Source organism: Amia ocellicauda, chromosome 3, assembly GCF_036373705.1.
Source record: "Amia ocellicauda isolate fAmiCal2 chromosome 3, fAmiCal2.hap1, whole genome shotgun sequence".
Classification (NCBI taxonomy): Eukaryota; Metazoa; Chordata; class Actinopteri; order Amiiformes; family Amiidae; genus Amia; species Amia ocellicauda.
The window spans coordinates 28000645-28015925 of record NC_089852.1 but is presented as its reverse complement, the minus strand read 5'-3'; the positions used below and the strand labels follow the sequence as shown (position 1 = coordinate 28015925).

Sequence of the window (15281 nt, the reverse complement as noted above, 5' to 3'; positions counted from 1 at the left end):
CCTGTTGGAATTCCTACAGGAGAAATGCAAATTGCTGTGGATTCGTCAAACGAATACAGCGGGTTGCTCGAGGACACCTCATTGTTTCACTGATCCTCTTGACCTGTAAATTGGAACAAGTTAATCCCCAGTGTGGATTACCGTACCGAATTACACTGAAATTACAACCAGGAATTAGGCATAGTGTTTTAGCCACGGGGGTATTTTCGGGTTTAATCAACATGTCACATGGAGTTTTGGGCATCCCGTTCCTATTGGCCATCGGCGGTAGACGTTTATTTTGTTGACATATATGTGACGAGGTATGATTTTATTTATGCCTTACTTTCTTAGATGATATATATATACAGCTCTGGAAAAAATTAAGAGACCACTCCAAGTTCAGAAATGTTAAGTGGTCTCTTAATTTTTTCCAGAGCTGTATATATATATACACACACACACACACACACACACACACTCGTAGAACCAATGTGATACATTTAAGACAACAATATAACAGTGTTAAAATTCACTAAAGCACAACACACTAATGTGCCTTTTTAACACAAGTCTCTGCGGGAAAGAACACATCATTATATACACATATATACATATTCAGACACGCGTACATCTACACTTGTCACATAAATACATATCTTATCTCATTAAACTGTGGGAAACCGAATTTGACAAATGTCATTAAAATCACACATTGGCTTTTCTTAGGCGTGACCATCAAGTGGCTTTTACGCTTTTTCATTTTCTTTGTTGTGGGTCATAAAAACAAAACTCAAATATTAGTCTCGACGGTAGCACTCGAATCAGGAACACGATAACACACAGTCGGAGATTAGATAAAGACTGGGTGCTTTTTGTGTGCTTTAATCTCGATTCACTAACTCGAATCGCCTCAACTTCAAAACGGAGAATGTGGAGAAGAGAGGGGATGGTACCCGCGTCCAGTTCCGTCCGCAGCGATATTCGCGTTATATGGCCGAGCGTGCAATAATAATAATAATAATAATAATAATAATAATAATAATAATAATAATTATTATTATTATTATTATTATTATTATTATTATTATTATTATTATAAACACGATCACATCGCTGACATGTCATGGATGCATTTATATTATAACGTTAAGTTTAGGTTTTCCTCCATATATATATATATATATATATATATATATATATATATATATATATATATATATATATATATATATATAGTCGTATTTTCGTTTTGAATATAATTCCAACCAAAACTCCTAATATTTTCGAAACCTTTACACAGTGTTTTGATGCTACAAAAATATCCAATAATTGAACTGTATTCTACAAGTTATATACCTTGCATGTAAAACAGATTGCGTTTACAAAAAACTAAAAATGAGAACAATAATGCATCTGCATAATGGATTGCTGTACTGGTTCCTTGGATATTTAATATTTTGTTCCATTGTTTCATATTTGTAATGTTTCAACCCAAGTGTTTTAAAATTATAACAATTCTGTTGCAGTAATTCAGGTCTGAAATATTTTGTTTCGCTATCAGGACTTGAAACAATGTAGCATATTATTATTATTATTATTATTATTATTATTATTATTATTATTATTATTAGGTGAAAATAGAATGGGTAATTACAATATACTTTCATATTTCGGTCAGGAAAGGAAATATTATAACGGAGATTTTGGTCTCAATGCGAACCTGGCAAAATCTCCTGCACCTCGGCGCACCCTAGCGATGAACGGATAGAGCTGGGCTGAGATCGCCGACTCCGCACCGGCCGTGGGAAGAGCATGTGACTTTGCAAGGGCGGGGCTACGGACAAGAGCATTTACAGCTAGATTGCAACAGCACACCCATATGGCCGATTCCTAACGGGTCGGACAGGACCACCAGAGTCGCTGAAAATATTCCCCAATTTTAAATAAGAAGCTTTTTAAATCGCAATTGTTACATTTGTAGCCAAAAAGTGTAGGTGTGGGAACGGGAAATTGAATATGTACTACGGGACAAAAAAGTAATTCAAGACACGTCTAAATAGCGATAACATTTGGGGTCTAATGTGCAATAGAAAGAAACATTTGAAAAAGCAAACGATTTGCCAAGAACAATAACCATAATTATACAACATTTTGGTGTAATTTTCAGATTTTGGTGTAATCTCGCAGTATTTGTTAACTACAGTGGTCAGTCTCTTTTTGCAATCATATAACATTTTAACATATATATATATATATATATATATATATATATATATATATATATATATATATATATATATATATATATATATATATAACTATGTTTATGTTAACATATTTAATATAAATATATATTGCAGAAATGTGAAATTGTCTGGAAAATGATGGACAACAGGGTAATGCTACAGGCGCTGGATTTTGAGGATCACAGTCTACTCCCATTTGAAGTAAAGTTTTTTTTTTCATATTTTACTCATCAAGGGTTGAGTATTCCGTTCCTATATATTAAGTTTGTAAACCAGAAAGAATTTGCCACTGACCAGGCCGAGCTGAGTGCCGGGTATTTCACAGGTAAGCACATGTGGGCCAACCCACTCCTAAGAGCTGCGTACAAAGAGACAGATTTGATGCTGAGATAACACCTGGACTGTGTGACAGAACCACTCCATCACCAAGAATTAGACCTTTCAGCGGTACACTGCCACCCATAGGGTTTACAATAGAACCTGGAGGTGTGCAGAAGAAGTAGTCTGGGAATGGTGCCACTGAAAACCCAGTGCATAACCCCATAATAACCTATTGAAGTGTATTTACTTATTGCACGCGTATATAGGCTGTATCAGTGAAGAGACCAGTGTCAGCTTTTGCAAACGTGAAATTGCCACATTGTGCATCTCATTTCAACTCCGTGCTCAATTTCATATTTATATTCCAGGTTCTGCTACACGTTTGCTGCTTTTATTTATCTTTACTGATTCACTTTCCTCGTTTCTCAATTCTGGTCCTTGGGAACTCGCTGGATCCTTTGACCTGTCCCTACACCTGATGCACCTACATCGGGAGGCTAATCATACCCTTGGCTTGATAAGACCTTCTCTTAAGCATGACACTCCAGCTCCTAATGAGATCATTTTGCGACAGTCACAGCATTAACCCCGCACCAGAACCGCGATTTGAGGGGAGTTGCTTCCACGTGAGGGTGTCTGGAATTACAGATTGAACACTGTCCGTTAATGGGAGCATTCGATACGGCATGATTTCAACTCCTATTTGGGCATCATTTATCGGTAACCCAGTAAGAAGTGTTTAGACAGGTTCCAGAGGACGGCGGTTAATGAGACAGGCTGAGGGCGGGCTGCACCGATTCAGCCTGCGCACCATCTTGGCACGCAGGACACGTACAGCAGGTTTTCACTGAATGCAAGAGCTGACGGCTTGAGAGAAAAAGAGAGAGAGGGAAAGGAAACAAGGGAGAAAAAAAGAGAAGAGCTAATTAAGAAAACAGTTCAATTAAGGGCTCAATAAGACTAAGCAATTAAAGAGTTTGATTGGAATGAAAACCAGAAGAGACAGTGGGTCCCAGAGGCCAGGAGCGGGAAGCCATGCTCCAGCTGGTTGAGGTCACAGACTCCCACTGCCACAGTGCTTATTCGGTCGATGCTCTTCCCTGAAACTGCCCGCTGTGCTGGAGAGGAAACACTGGCGCCCAGGAATGGCACAGCTGCCCCGTCCCACCATGCGCCACCCTGATCAAGTTAGTCCTAGTTTTCAAAGTCAGGGTCCTGTTTAGGCTGCAGACACACAGCCCAGCACTTACCTGTTCCCTGACAATGTGAGAGTACCTAGGGCCACTGGATATAATTGTAATAATCATAATAATAATAAATAAATAAATATTTGAGCTTAGTATTAAACACTGAATCAATGATCTTTCACAGGCAGATATACTCCCAGTTCAATTTCTAAAGCCCACAATTGTGAGATGAAGCACTGTGGCTTACCGAGGATTTGCGTTAAATTGGGACTCCCTCGACTTCACTGCTGTGAGCATCAGTGCCAACAGGGCCCAGTGTTATCACATTGTTGCACAGACCTCCGCAGCCCCAAGCTCGTACCATGGCTGTGTGGTAATGCAATGTGAGAAGCTGTGTCAGGCTGTGTGTTTGGCGAATGTTGTGGCTGGCTACAGTGTTGAAATATAGAACCACAGTGTTGAAAAAGTACAACACAGATCTCAAATGATCACACAGAATCCTCCAGGGCTGCCTGTTGAGTAAGAATGATTTTACATTATATTATAACCTCGGTCTTTCATCATTATTATTTAGTAGTTGTAGTTATAGTAATAGTCTGACAACATTGTCTTGTTCTTCTACAGGATTATTATATACTGGACAAAAATATAAATGCAACATACAACAATTTCAAACATTTTACTGAGTCACAATTCATATAAGGAAATCAGTCAGTTTCAATCAATTCAAATATCTATGTATTTCAAGTGTCCAGTTTTGAGGGAGAGTGCAATTGGCCTGCTGACTGCAGGAATGTCCAGAGATGCAGTCAAGACCCGGGTGAGGACGACAAGCCGCAGATTATCTTCCCTGAGACGGTTTCTGACACTTTGAGCAGAAATTCTTCAGTTGTGGAAACCCAGTGGCTGGTCTCAGACAAGGTGAAGAAGCCAGACATGGAGGTGCTGGGCTGGTGTTGTTACACTTGGTCTGCAGTTGTGAGGCTGGTTGGACGTACTGCCAAATTATCTAAAGCGATGTTGGAGGTGGCTTATGGTAGAGAAATTATCATTAAATTCTCTGGCAACTGCTCTGGTGGACATTCCTGCAGTCAGCAGGCTAATTGCACATTCCCTGAAAACCTGAGACATCTGTGGCATTGAGGTGTGGGACAAAACTGCACAGTTTAGAATGGCCTTTTATTGTCCCCAGCACAAGATGCACCTGTGTAATGATCATGCTTTTTAATCAGCTTCTTGATATGCCAGTTAACTAATAATAATAATAATAATAATAAAAATAATAATAATAATAATGCTCATCCCACAGGTTTTGACCTGGACATAGACATTTTTACTGTTAATCTGACTCACACAACAGGTTTTGAGTTTTTGTACCTGATTTCATTGCAAAATATTGTTTTTTAACCAAAGATAAAAATAATAAAGGTCACGCCAGCAAGCCCTTTCACTCAGAGACACTGCTGCTGCTAAACTGCTGTACAGGAATTCTGCTGCTTTCTTCAGCCAGCTTCAGCGGGGTCAGACAGCACACTTCTAAGTTACCTCACCTCTACAGAATCAAATTAATAAAGGTACATAATGCACAACAGGCGGGAGAACCTCCATCCTCAACACACTTCTAACAAACAGCAGAGTACACATTCGGGAGACATGGACCTCGTGTTCTTGCGGGCCACGTTTATCGCAGAATGTAGTTGGCCCCTGGACCAGTTTTATCGCTAGTTTTTAACCTGGTTGAAGTCAAAACACATGCGTCCTTGAGAAACTGATATTTTCGGAGCATATTACGCTCGGTAGTAGTGGCCTTCAGGACCTGCTTTCCCAGCACAGTGCAGAGAGGCCACTCATCCCGAAGTGCACTGCATCACGTCACAATACACCGACATCAAGACTGTGCGTCAGCTTTATTGTAATTGCGCTCAACTGGTTACAACATATACACACAGGAGCATATACCAAATAACTAACCTGGAGCTCCGCTCAACCAAGCCGTGTGATTCCCCTGGATGAATCACGTCAACGTCGCTTTCATCTTCTTTCAGCCTCGTTCCAAATTAAGAAAGACACAGATTCATCCACTTGACTTAAGAAAATAATAATAATAAAACTTCTCGTTGAAACGTCATGATTTTCCCCTCCTGGTGAGGGAGGAACTCGATGGTTTGCGTTCGACTGGGTAGGACAACCGCAGATTCTGATTGGACTACAGGTCCCATTAGCTATAACTTCTTATTGGTGGAAAAGCTCTCATCAGCATGGACAAGGGGTGGCTTAAACTCCGCCCGTTTGGGACTTGTTGGTTGGGTCTGTATCGTATAGAGTCTATATAGACTTGCAGAGGTGTATCTGGGCCTTTTATGCAATTCAATTAATATTTTCTTACACGAAACTTGCAGTAGCCTCTCTTTTACATCGTGCTTAGCAAAACAAAAAAATATGATAATGTTTTTGATGAATGTTTTTATTGCATATTATTTTGGGGGATCTCGCTCTGTCTGTGGGGGTTTCAGATGATAGTGCGCTATAGCGGTGGCGATGAAGGCAGGGATGTTGGGGGGTATACGCGAGCATATGGGAACCGTAAAATCTGTAAATCCCTGTCAAAACACTCAGTTCCAAAACTTAACCACATAAGTGACCTAAACAATAAATTAGCAAACCACAAAAGTGTAGTACGTGACAAAAGTGTGATGCTGGAAAAACGTGTTTTTACTGTCGTAGGGGACAAAAACTCTGGCAGGGGACAAAAAGTGTGGTAGGGGACAAAATGCAACCGCACCTTTGGCTCATAGATCACACCCACTCATAAATGCATCAGTACATTGCTGGATACAGCCCACATTAAAAAATCAAACTATCTTCGGAAGTACTCGATTATGGGTGGGTTTCGGGTTTCCTCGGTAGGGGGCTTGGCGAGTCTCAGCCGAGTAGTTTCAGCGGCAAAACTGAGCCTGCGGAGCCAATGTCAGATATTAACAGGGAATATAATACAAAACTATAGATTTATTGTGAGAGTACTAAGGTAATAGGTATCGTTTACATTTGGTTTATACTGCGCAGTGCTCTCCATTACCACCGATTGCTAAAATATATACCCTGCTTATACTCAAAAGTGCAAGAAAAAAACAAATTGTGCAAACGGGGACCATTTAAGAGTTAAAATCAACAAACAATAAACATGTTTTTATTTGAGGTGTGAAACCTGCGCTGACAGGTATACGCCGGAATACAGTCCTGTGTTGAATTATTTAATACGTCTACAGACTGATTTTTTTTCCCATCTCTCAGACTCAACGGTACCTTTAGAAAAATAATCGCTTCCTTCTACACCCAATAGCTCAAAAGCAATATTTACAGTAAAATAAATAAACACGGTGATGATTAGAGCAGATAGGGGGGAACGGGTAGATTAACGAGCCGCCGATCATAGGCGCCCTGCCAACAGTACAAACAAGCGCCAGCACTGCGCTCCGGCTCTCCCGCACCTAAACCACATCAGGACTCATTTCTGACGCGGGTTTTGAGTTTTCGCTACATCGGGGCACGTCTTTTTGCGCCTAAACTTGATCTGTGTGCACGACTTCCTCAGATGGAAGATAAATAAATAAGTACATACAAATAAAGTGAAGGATAGTATGGATTTTGCAGTTTACCGCATTCCCTTAATTATAAATGCGGCGTTGCAAACCGAGGCAGGAGAGTTGAGAAGTGATGCAGTATCCGAAAGGGAAACGTTTTTCGTACTATAATAATAATTATAGAAGAAGAAGAACAAGAGGGAGTGTTTGGAAAGTTGTATGTGTGTGTGTGTGTGTGTGTTTCAAATTACCAAATACATGCACCACCTCAGACTCTTCATCAGTCCAATAGGCTAGTGTTCGTGACTTGATATGTCCACTCCCACACCTCATTGGCGTGGGAACCAAGGATGGATTTCTTCTGTGTTGGGGAGCGCTGCAATTACAGCTCCCCACTCCCCACACCCTCTCGTGTGCGTGTGTGCGTTTTCCAAAGTGCCCAATTAGGACATGTAATGCTGTACAGAAATAGAAGGATTATAATTTGGCACCGTTCGTTATAACGGTTCTGTGGGTGTAGAATTGATTCGTAGCCTATCTGTCACGCGTGTGTGTGTTCCGTGGACTGGCTCTAGTCTCAGCCGTCACCGTGCGCTTTGTTAAGGAGACCTGTTAGAGATTTGTATTGATAACGTGACAGTGTTTGTGCACGTAGGATGGGGGGGAGAAAGTCGACTGGTTTTATTTTACCCCTCCATCTCCCTTTTCCACCCTTCCCCCCCGGACACCCACACCCTACCGCCGTGATTTAAGTTGCCCAGGCCGTTTGAATATGAGTGTACGCCAGAGCACAAAGAGCGGACAGCCCCGGTGTGTGCTGACCACGCCGCTGTCTTCCACTCGGGATGGTGCGCAGGGCTGGCCTGGTCACCGCCTGGCAAAGAGGCAGGCCCACAGCGCGGCCCCACGCTGAAGAATGGTGGTTTGTGCGCACATGCTCCGTCTGGATTTCCAAAGGTCTTAGACAGGAACACAGGCTAATGTGTTTTAAGACCTGTCCTCGATTCCTTATTACTATTACTATTATTATTATTATTATTATTATTATTATTATTATTATTATTATTATTATTATTATTAATGGTGGTGCTGGTGTTGTTTTCGTTGCTGCTGAAAGTGAATGGTTTAAACTGAAAGCAATGATACTTTCCCATTGTCCTGCCCAAATTAGATGGTCCAGCAAAATCATCATCAAAATTCATCAATATCTATCAATCTATCTATATATCTCTCTATCTAATTGGTCACATTGTTGGGAATGCTGTAAGAAAACAAAACAATCTGGATAATATAATTATGTATAATTATATATATGTACTAGATAATAGTAAATAGTAGTAAATAAAATAATGCATATTGCTTCATATCACTAAGTTATTAAATTATATATATATATATATGTGTGTGTGTGTGTGTGTGTGTGTGTGTGTGTGTGTGTGTGTGTGTGTGTGTGTGTTATTGCATTTCTGTAGTTCAGAATTTCGAGATATTAAGTGCAATAACAATCACTTTAAAGAAAAGTCTAATAATTCAATACAAAGAAAGACAACTAAATGAAATGCTGCGAATTGGTTTAATAATAATGTGTGCATGAACTGCTTAATTGCGAGTCCTACTGTGTGCATTAAAAGCAATTTGCTTAAAAAACATTTATTAATTTTAGCGCTTTATATTAAAAATCAATCCGCGGTTATGAAATAATGCTTCAATCGACTGTTATTAGCATTGAAGTCTGGCTCTTGGCGTCCTGTCATGGCTGCCCCCATTTATTGTTCATTCAGACCATTGTGGTCTCAGCGCCATTTTATAACAGGAGAGATGGAAACCCAACCCGCCTTCAGCCCAGCCGCCTCTTGCTATTGCATTAATATTAACTCGACTTGAACGCCTACCAAATTTCTGTCGTGCCAGGTACACACTGGTGACTTAGCAAAGACGTAATATGATTTATTTTTTGTGTCACGGCGATTGATTCCTACGTTGACCCCCCCTTTCATTCACAAACTAGTTTGATATATGAGTTTTGCCTTTAAAATTGCGCGAGTGAAGAGAGCACTTTTGGCACGGCACGTGGGATGTGGTATAAAGAGGCTGGCAGCGCGAGAGAGAGAGGCAGGCGCCCCCCAGCAGCGCGCGGCCGGCGGCCCCAGCTCCCCCCGGTGCCGGTCCTGTCCCTGGATCTGTCTTATTTCATAGTCATTTGCGTCGAAATGAGCATTATACATGTACACACACACGCATTTATATTTGTGTGTGTGTACATGTTTTAGGCATTTACATTTTATTTCAAACGGCAAATCTATTTGTCTTAGTATTTCAGTTCTTCTTCTTCTTATTGTTATAATAATAATAACAATGATAATAATAGTAAAAATGTAAGATAGCTTAAAACCTAAACAAAACCACCCTCAATTTATTTGTGTACGTAAACATTAGGTAAAATAAGCTTAATTAAATAAAACAGTTTGGAAATGTTGACTTAGCATCAGAACACCGCACTAATTAAAAACCGTCTGAAAAAATATGTATAGAAAATAATCTTAAATCTTAAAAGGCAGACGCTAAATACAATTAATAATAGGATACACAAAAACAATTAAAAAACAACAACAACAATAATAACAATAACTCTCGACATTAAAGCAGAGGAAACTCTGGTTAGCACAGACACTACAGCACAAGTCGTTGTTTTCCCCACAATTAAGACACACACTTCCATAAGCTTATAAAGGCTTTATTTCATCTATGAAAATAATGTACAATAAATAATTTGCAATTTACTATTAAAGAATCTCAATAAATAAACTAGTTCTAATCCTCATACTGAGGGACAACACCCTTTTCCGTGAGAAAGTCTATCTGCTGGACTATTCAGCATATCTTTGTATTTCCTGAGAATTTAATGATTTTGTACGCTACTCGGACAGTTTTCGGCACGTCAATATCTGTCGTCAATAAATAAATACAATAAAATAAATTCCAACAAAAAATAAAATGGTAAAAAAAATAAACAATTAAATACCTGAAATTTGGACAAATGACTCCCGAAATGACTGCGATAGAATAAGACGATTATAAATTGTAGGAAAGTCAATATTATCCCAGCTCATCCCATTTTACATTATGTAATGTTTAGTTTTCAAAATGCAAACCCAGGCAATCTTCCTGTGTGGGATCTGTGTGAGATACAGGACTGCAGCTGCTGAGCCCCCAGACACTGCAATACTGGCACAACTAGAGGCGTCTAAATTATGATTAACCAAAGTGAATCTCTTTTCTCTGTTCGCATTTTTTTCTGTTCTTTCGTTTAATAGTTCTGTTTCTGTTGCTGCTTGTTTGTTTGTTTGGGCAATTAAAATTGCAAATGCTGTAAATCTATAGTACAAAGTGTGCTCGTAAAGAAGTCGAAATCCTCCTCGGAAAAGTCGACAGGACTATCCAGGGAGCTTTGTAAACTGGGCGACAAAGCGTCTGAAATCTGTAGGCAGGAGTCTGCAGAAAAGAAATTCAAATCGGACAGAGTGGCAGGGTCCTGCGGCTCTGAGAACGAATTATCCAGGGCAGATGCGCAGGCCGGGCCCATTGTTGGGAGGTGATCTGTAGTGGGCGGTGGGTACACGGGAGATCTGACGGCTTTGTCGGGGGCAGATGCCGGCTCCTGCCGTGCTGTTGGTGCTTCCTCGGAGGCGGGCTGCGTATTGTCATTGCTGTTCGGGTAGGACGAAGCGGAGTTACAGGTTTCGCTCTCGGAGGCGGCAGACCCCGACGCCTCCAGGGGCTGGCTAGCAAACGGGGAGGCCGCCTCGGTGCCTTCCATGGAGTCGAACCCACCCGGGTCCCCTTCCTGGCCGTCCTTGTGGTGCGTGGTTTGCCGTTTGTGCTTCATTCTCCTGTTCTGGAACCACACTTTGACCTGTCTTTCCGTTAGATCCAACAAGGCAGCAATTTCCACACGGCGAGGCCGACAGAGGTATTTGTTGAAGTGGAATTCTTTCTCCAGCTCCAGGAGCTGTGTGTTGGTGTAGGCTGTCCTCAACCTCCGAGACCCGCCGGTGCTGTCCAGCCCGTTCTGCGCTTCTGTGAACGAACCCAAACACAACAGTCGAGATAACACTTTTTATAGGTGCTGGACATGCAGGCTGGACTGAACATTTTCATCACTGTCCCTTTTATTTTTAAAAAGACACACACACACATATTTACAATAAAATCATATTCCCCCAGAAGACAACGGTGTTATATTTCTGGATCCTCCCTTCCGTGTGTGGAGTTAAATCCATTACAAATGTGGGCTTACTCTCTTCTGTCCTTATGTCAACAGTTTCTCTCCAAGCAGCCATGCACAGCACACTTTCCCCTCTCGTTTCTGTTTTGTTTTGTCCCACTGCCTTCACAGTAAATACTGCCAAACAACATGGCCAGCCCGAGCCCCACAGTCATGTTGTTTATAAACACCGCGGATTAGGAGATATTTCACAATAAGAAGGATGAATTACTATAAAAATAAAGCCGCTGTCTTCAGAGCTGCCTCTCCCCTCTCGAGCTATGTACATACCTATCTACCCACCACGCACACATTCATTCATGCGTATATGTATATATATATATATATATATATATATATATATATATATATATATATATATATATATATATATATATATATATATACATAGTTGTATGTTGTATGAAATATATATATATGCATACTTAATATTTATGTACCCTTTGGCAAAAAACTAACCCATTATCATTTTCCTTTTTATTTATTTTCATTACATTGACCTGCCAGATTGACGTTTCAAATAACCCTTCATAACAAGCATAAAAGCGAAAAAAATAAAAATAAAACAAACTTAACATTAGCAGCACACAGTGAAACAGAAACACTGAGGCAGGCAGCCATGTACGAGTGAGCCGCGCTTACTGCATTGCCACCCTGTCCCTATTCTCACCCACTGCCACAAAATAAAACCAAATGCATAAAACACGCCAATGATTGAAATCACAGTGATCGGAAGAGCATCAGTATCAGTATCAGTATGTGTTGTGCAGGGGGTGTTTTAATAGCCACTATGACAATAATAATATATATTTATAATAAATCCTATGTATCTCCTGTATCTGTGAATGAATCAGAGAAATGCATTCGAGAAAATTGAAAAAATAAAAATGAAACAAAACAACCCCCCACCCCCCTTAAAATAAATAACAATAAATGATAATAATCATAATAATAATCATAATAATAATAATAATATTAATAACAAAGAGCAATCATGCTGAATGAAACGCATGTACCGACCTGCTGGAGAGTCCAGACCCGCTGCTACGAAGCTGGAGGACGAGGGAGAGGGGGAGGAGGTGGTGGCGGTGGCATTCCCCGGCTGCTGGGTCTTCTTCGAGGATTTCTTCTCCTTCATCCAGGGGAACTCGGCAGCCAGAGGGCCGGCAGCCGCTGGCGGAGCCGAGCTCTGCTGTGCCGGGGTCCGGAGCAGGAGGCCATTGGCAGCTCTTTTTTGGGTTCTCGGTCGCGGCTGGCTGGTAGTGCAGGGATTCAGGCTGGGGATCGTGTGCTCAAAAGGAGGAGGAATTAATGTCGACTCCTTGATTGATGAAGTTTGAAATGACTCCAGGACAGCGGGAAAAGACGTCAGGCACTCTGCAAGTGAAGGCTGGCTGTTTATGAACCCAATCTCCCTCTCAAATTCAAAATTCATAGCTTCTCCTGGTCGGAAAGCAGTCTGGTGTACCAAAATAATAAAAAAATAAAAAACGAGCAATTAAGAGGGCCCTGCTTTGTTATATTTGCGGGCTTTTATAATTGTGTATATTGGTGATATTACTGGCGTATGGGGACCTTGGTCTGCTTAACTGAAGACTAGGGCGAAATTGCATCCAATTCCTGGTCACATGATCAAAAACGACCAATGACAAAATCTGGGCCTGGTGGAAAAAAGAAAGCGTTATTTTCTCCAATTGATCCAAAAACACCAGGAGATTGAATTTGTTTCTCTTAGTAGGGAGTTATATTTCCAATAAAAAAGCTTTCAATGGACATGGGTTTTAAAATGCAATATGTGCAGGGTTTGCCTTTTGTGGCCCACTACCCCCGCACAATGAGCTCCATCCTTAGCTCTGTAACACCCCGCGATGTAGTGTTGCACCCAAAGGTGGTCAAAACCCCCCATACAATCTGGCAGCCTGGTCGATTATGGGTGCAGGACATCAATTAAAAAACTTCTGACAACACCAGCATACGCCCGAAGTCAAGGAAGAACTTCCTGCTGTTCTCTCACGCAATCGAATCCAGAAAGACGACTCTCAGATATAAAATACAGTTACTGTTCTTGAAGTTGATGATGATTTTAGTTTTTGTTTTAAAATGCGCAGGCAGTGGTGTTTTCTGATGCATCGAAGTTTACAGATTAACATGATTTTTATTTTTTTAATGTATTTATCCATTTTAAAATACATTTTCTTCTCCTTGTTTTTTTTTTTTCATATCAGGACACGAATCCGGACAATGCATGGCGAGACCCTGTGTGAGTGAATGTCTTCAGTCCAGACCTGTTCTTATTAAATGAACCATATTGTTTTTATTTATACGACGACTATAATCATAATAATCATAATAATAATGTTTCATAAGATAATAAAATAAGTACAACTATAATTCAACACATTATAATCGGATAGCTTACCTTCTACATAAAGCGGCTGGAGGCTTTTAATGATACATTTGAGGGTTTGTTTACTACAGGGGATAGCAGAAGTTCACAGAGAGGTCTCAGTTTCTGCTGGGTTCCTGGTTTACAGATAACTGCAAGAACACTCGTTTAGTCTCTTTTAATACGGTAGCGTTTTAAATAATCCTGATGTAAAACACAATTAAATAACAATAACGACCAAAAACAAACAAAAAAAGTATGTATTATACGTTTATATTTTTTATAGAATAAACAAAGTTTTTATACAGTGTAAAGGAAGGAATATTTTTAGAAGCGAAGTGGCTAAATAATAGGAGTGATCAATCTTTTCCTCGGCAAAGCGTTTGACAGCTAAAGACTTCAATCTTCCCTCAAGAATTCGTGTCTTTTCCTTTAGTTCACAACAAAAGAAGTCCCCCGTTTTGCCTTGTGGAGCTATAGTCGTTTTTATTTTAATGTTTTGAGGGCTAGTGCTGTACAATATGAAGCACGATTGCAATCTGTACGGGATGAGATAAGAGGTTTGTTTTATTCTACGGTATTTAAAATTAGATCAATCTTTTCACTCTCTCTCTCTCCTTCTCTCCCCCTCTCTTTCTTTTTCTGTAACTTGGATGGAAACGCGTAGGCCTAGAATATCTTTTGGCTTTTTTTTTAAAGAAAGAAAACGAAATCTGTGTGGGTGTTAAAAGTATTTAAAGGGAAGAGCAAAGCAGAAGTAGTCGGTATTAGAAGATCTCTGAGAAGCAGGGAGAGACGGGGGTAAGAGTTGTCTTTTAGGTTGGTCTTTTAATCATGACAATTATGAGGCCTTAGGAACAGCAATCAGATACTAGCAAATCTTATAGCAGTGTGGTAAAACACATTTGTTTTATATCCTTCTTGGGCAGAAATGTCCCATCATCATCAGCATCATCATTAATATTATTATAATTATTGTTGTTGTTGATGTTTTTGTTGATGTTGTTGTTTTACAAAGTAACCGTTGCACATTTAATAATTATTCGTTGCGCATTTATTAATTATTATTATTATTATTATTATTATTATTATTAATAATAATAATAATAATAATAATAATTCATTTAACATCTTATAACATTACTTAAAAATACACACACAAACAAAAGCAAATAGTCGGAATTTGACACGTCCTAATCAATGCAGGGGAAGCTGCTTTAATGAGTGTTTGCTTGACTATTTCTTTATAGCTTTTACTACATCTTTAAAATTCAAACAAATAAATAAATACTC

The 15281-nt window shown here is 39.9% G+C and overlaps 1 protein-coding gene across 1 annotated transcript; it reads right to left on the bottom strand.

The window, feature by feature from the left end:
- Positions 1–10035: 10035 nt before the first annotated feature.
- Positions 10036–15038, bottom strand: hoxb2a (homeobox B2a). Its single transcript, XM_066698812.1, has 2 exons — positions 12623–15038; positions 10036–11394 (listed from the first exon to the last, which is right to left on the bottom strand). Exons 1-2 carry the CDS (start codon positions 13035–13037, stop codon positions 10670–10672), a joined length of 1140 nt encoding a protein of 379 aa, XP_066554909.1. The 5' UTR covers positions 13038–15038; the 3' UTR covers positions 10036–10669.
- Between the last annotated feature and the right edge of the window lie 243 nt (positions 15039–15281).

Excerpts from the sequence above, each read along its gene's own strand:
- hoxb2a (XM_066698812.1), bottom strand. The coding sequence starts at position 13,037 with ATGAATTTTGAATTTGAGAGGGAGATTGGGTTCATAAACAGCCAGCCT. Across the intron at positions 11,395-12,622 it reads GGGTCTGGACTCTCCAGCAG|AAGCGCAGAACGGGCTGGAC; the intron begins GTCGGTACATGC and ends GTTCGTTCACAG.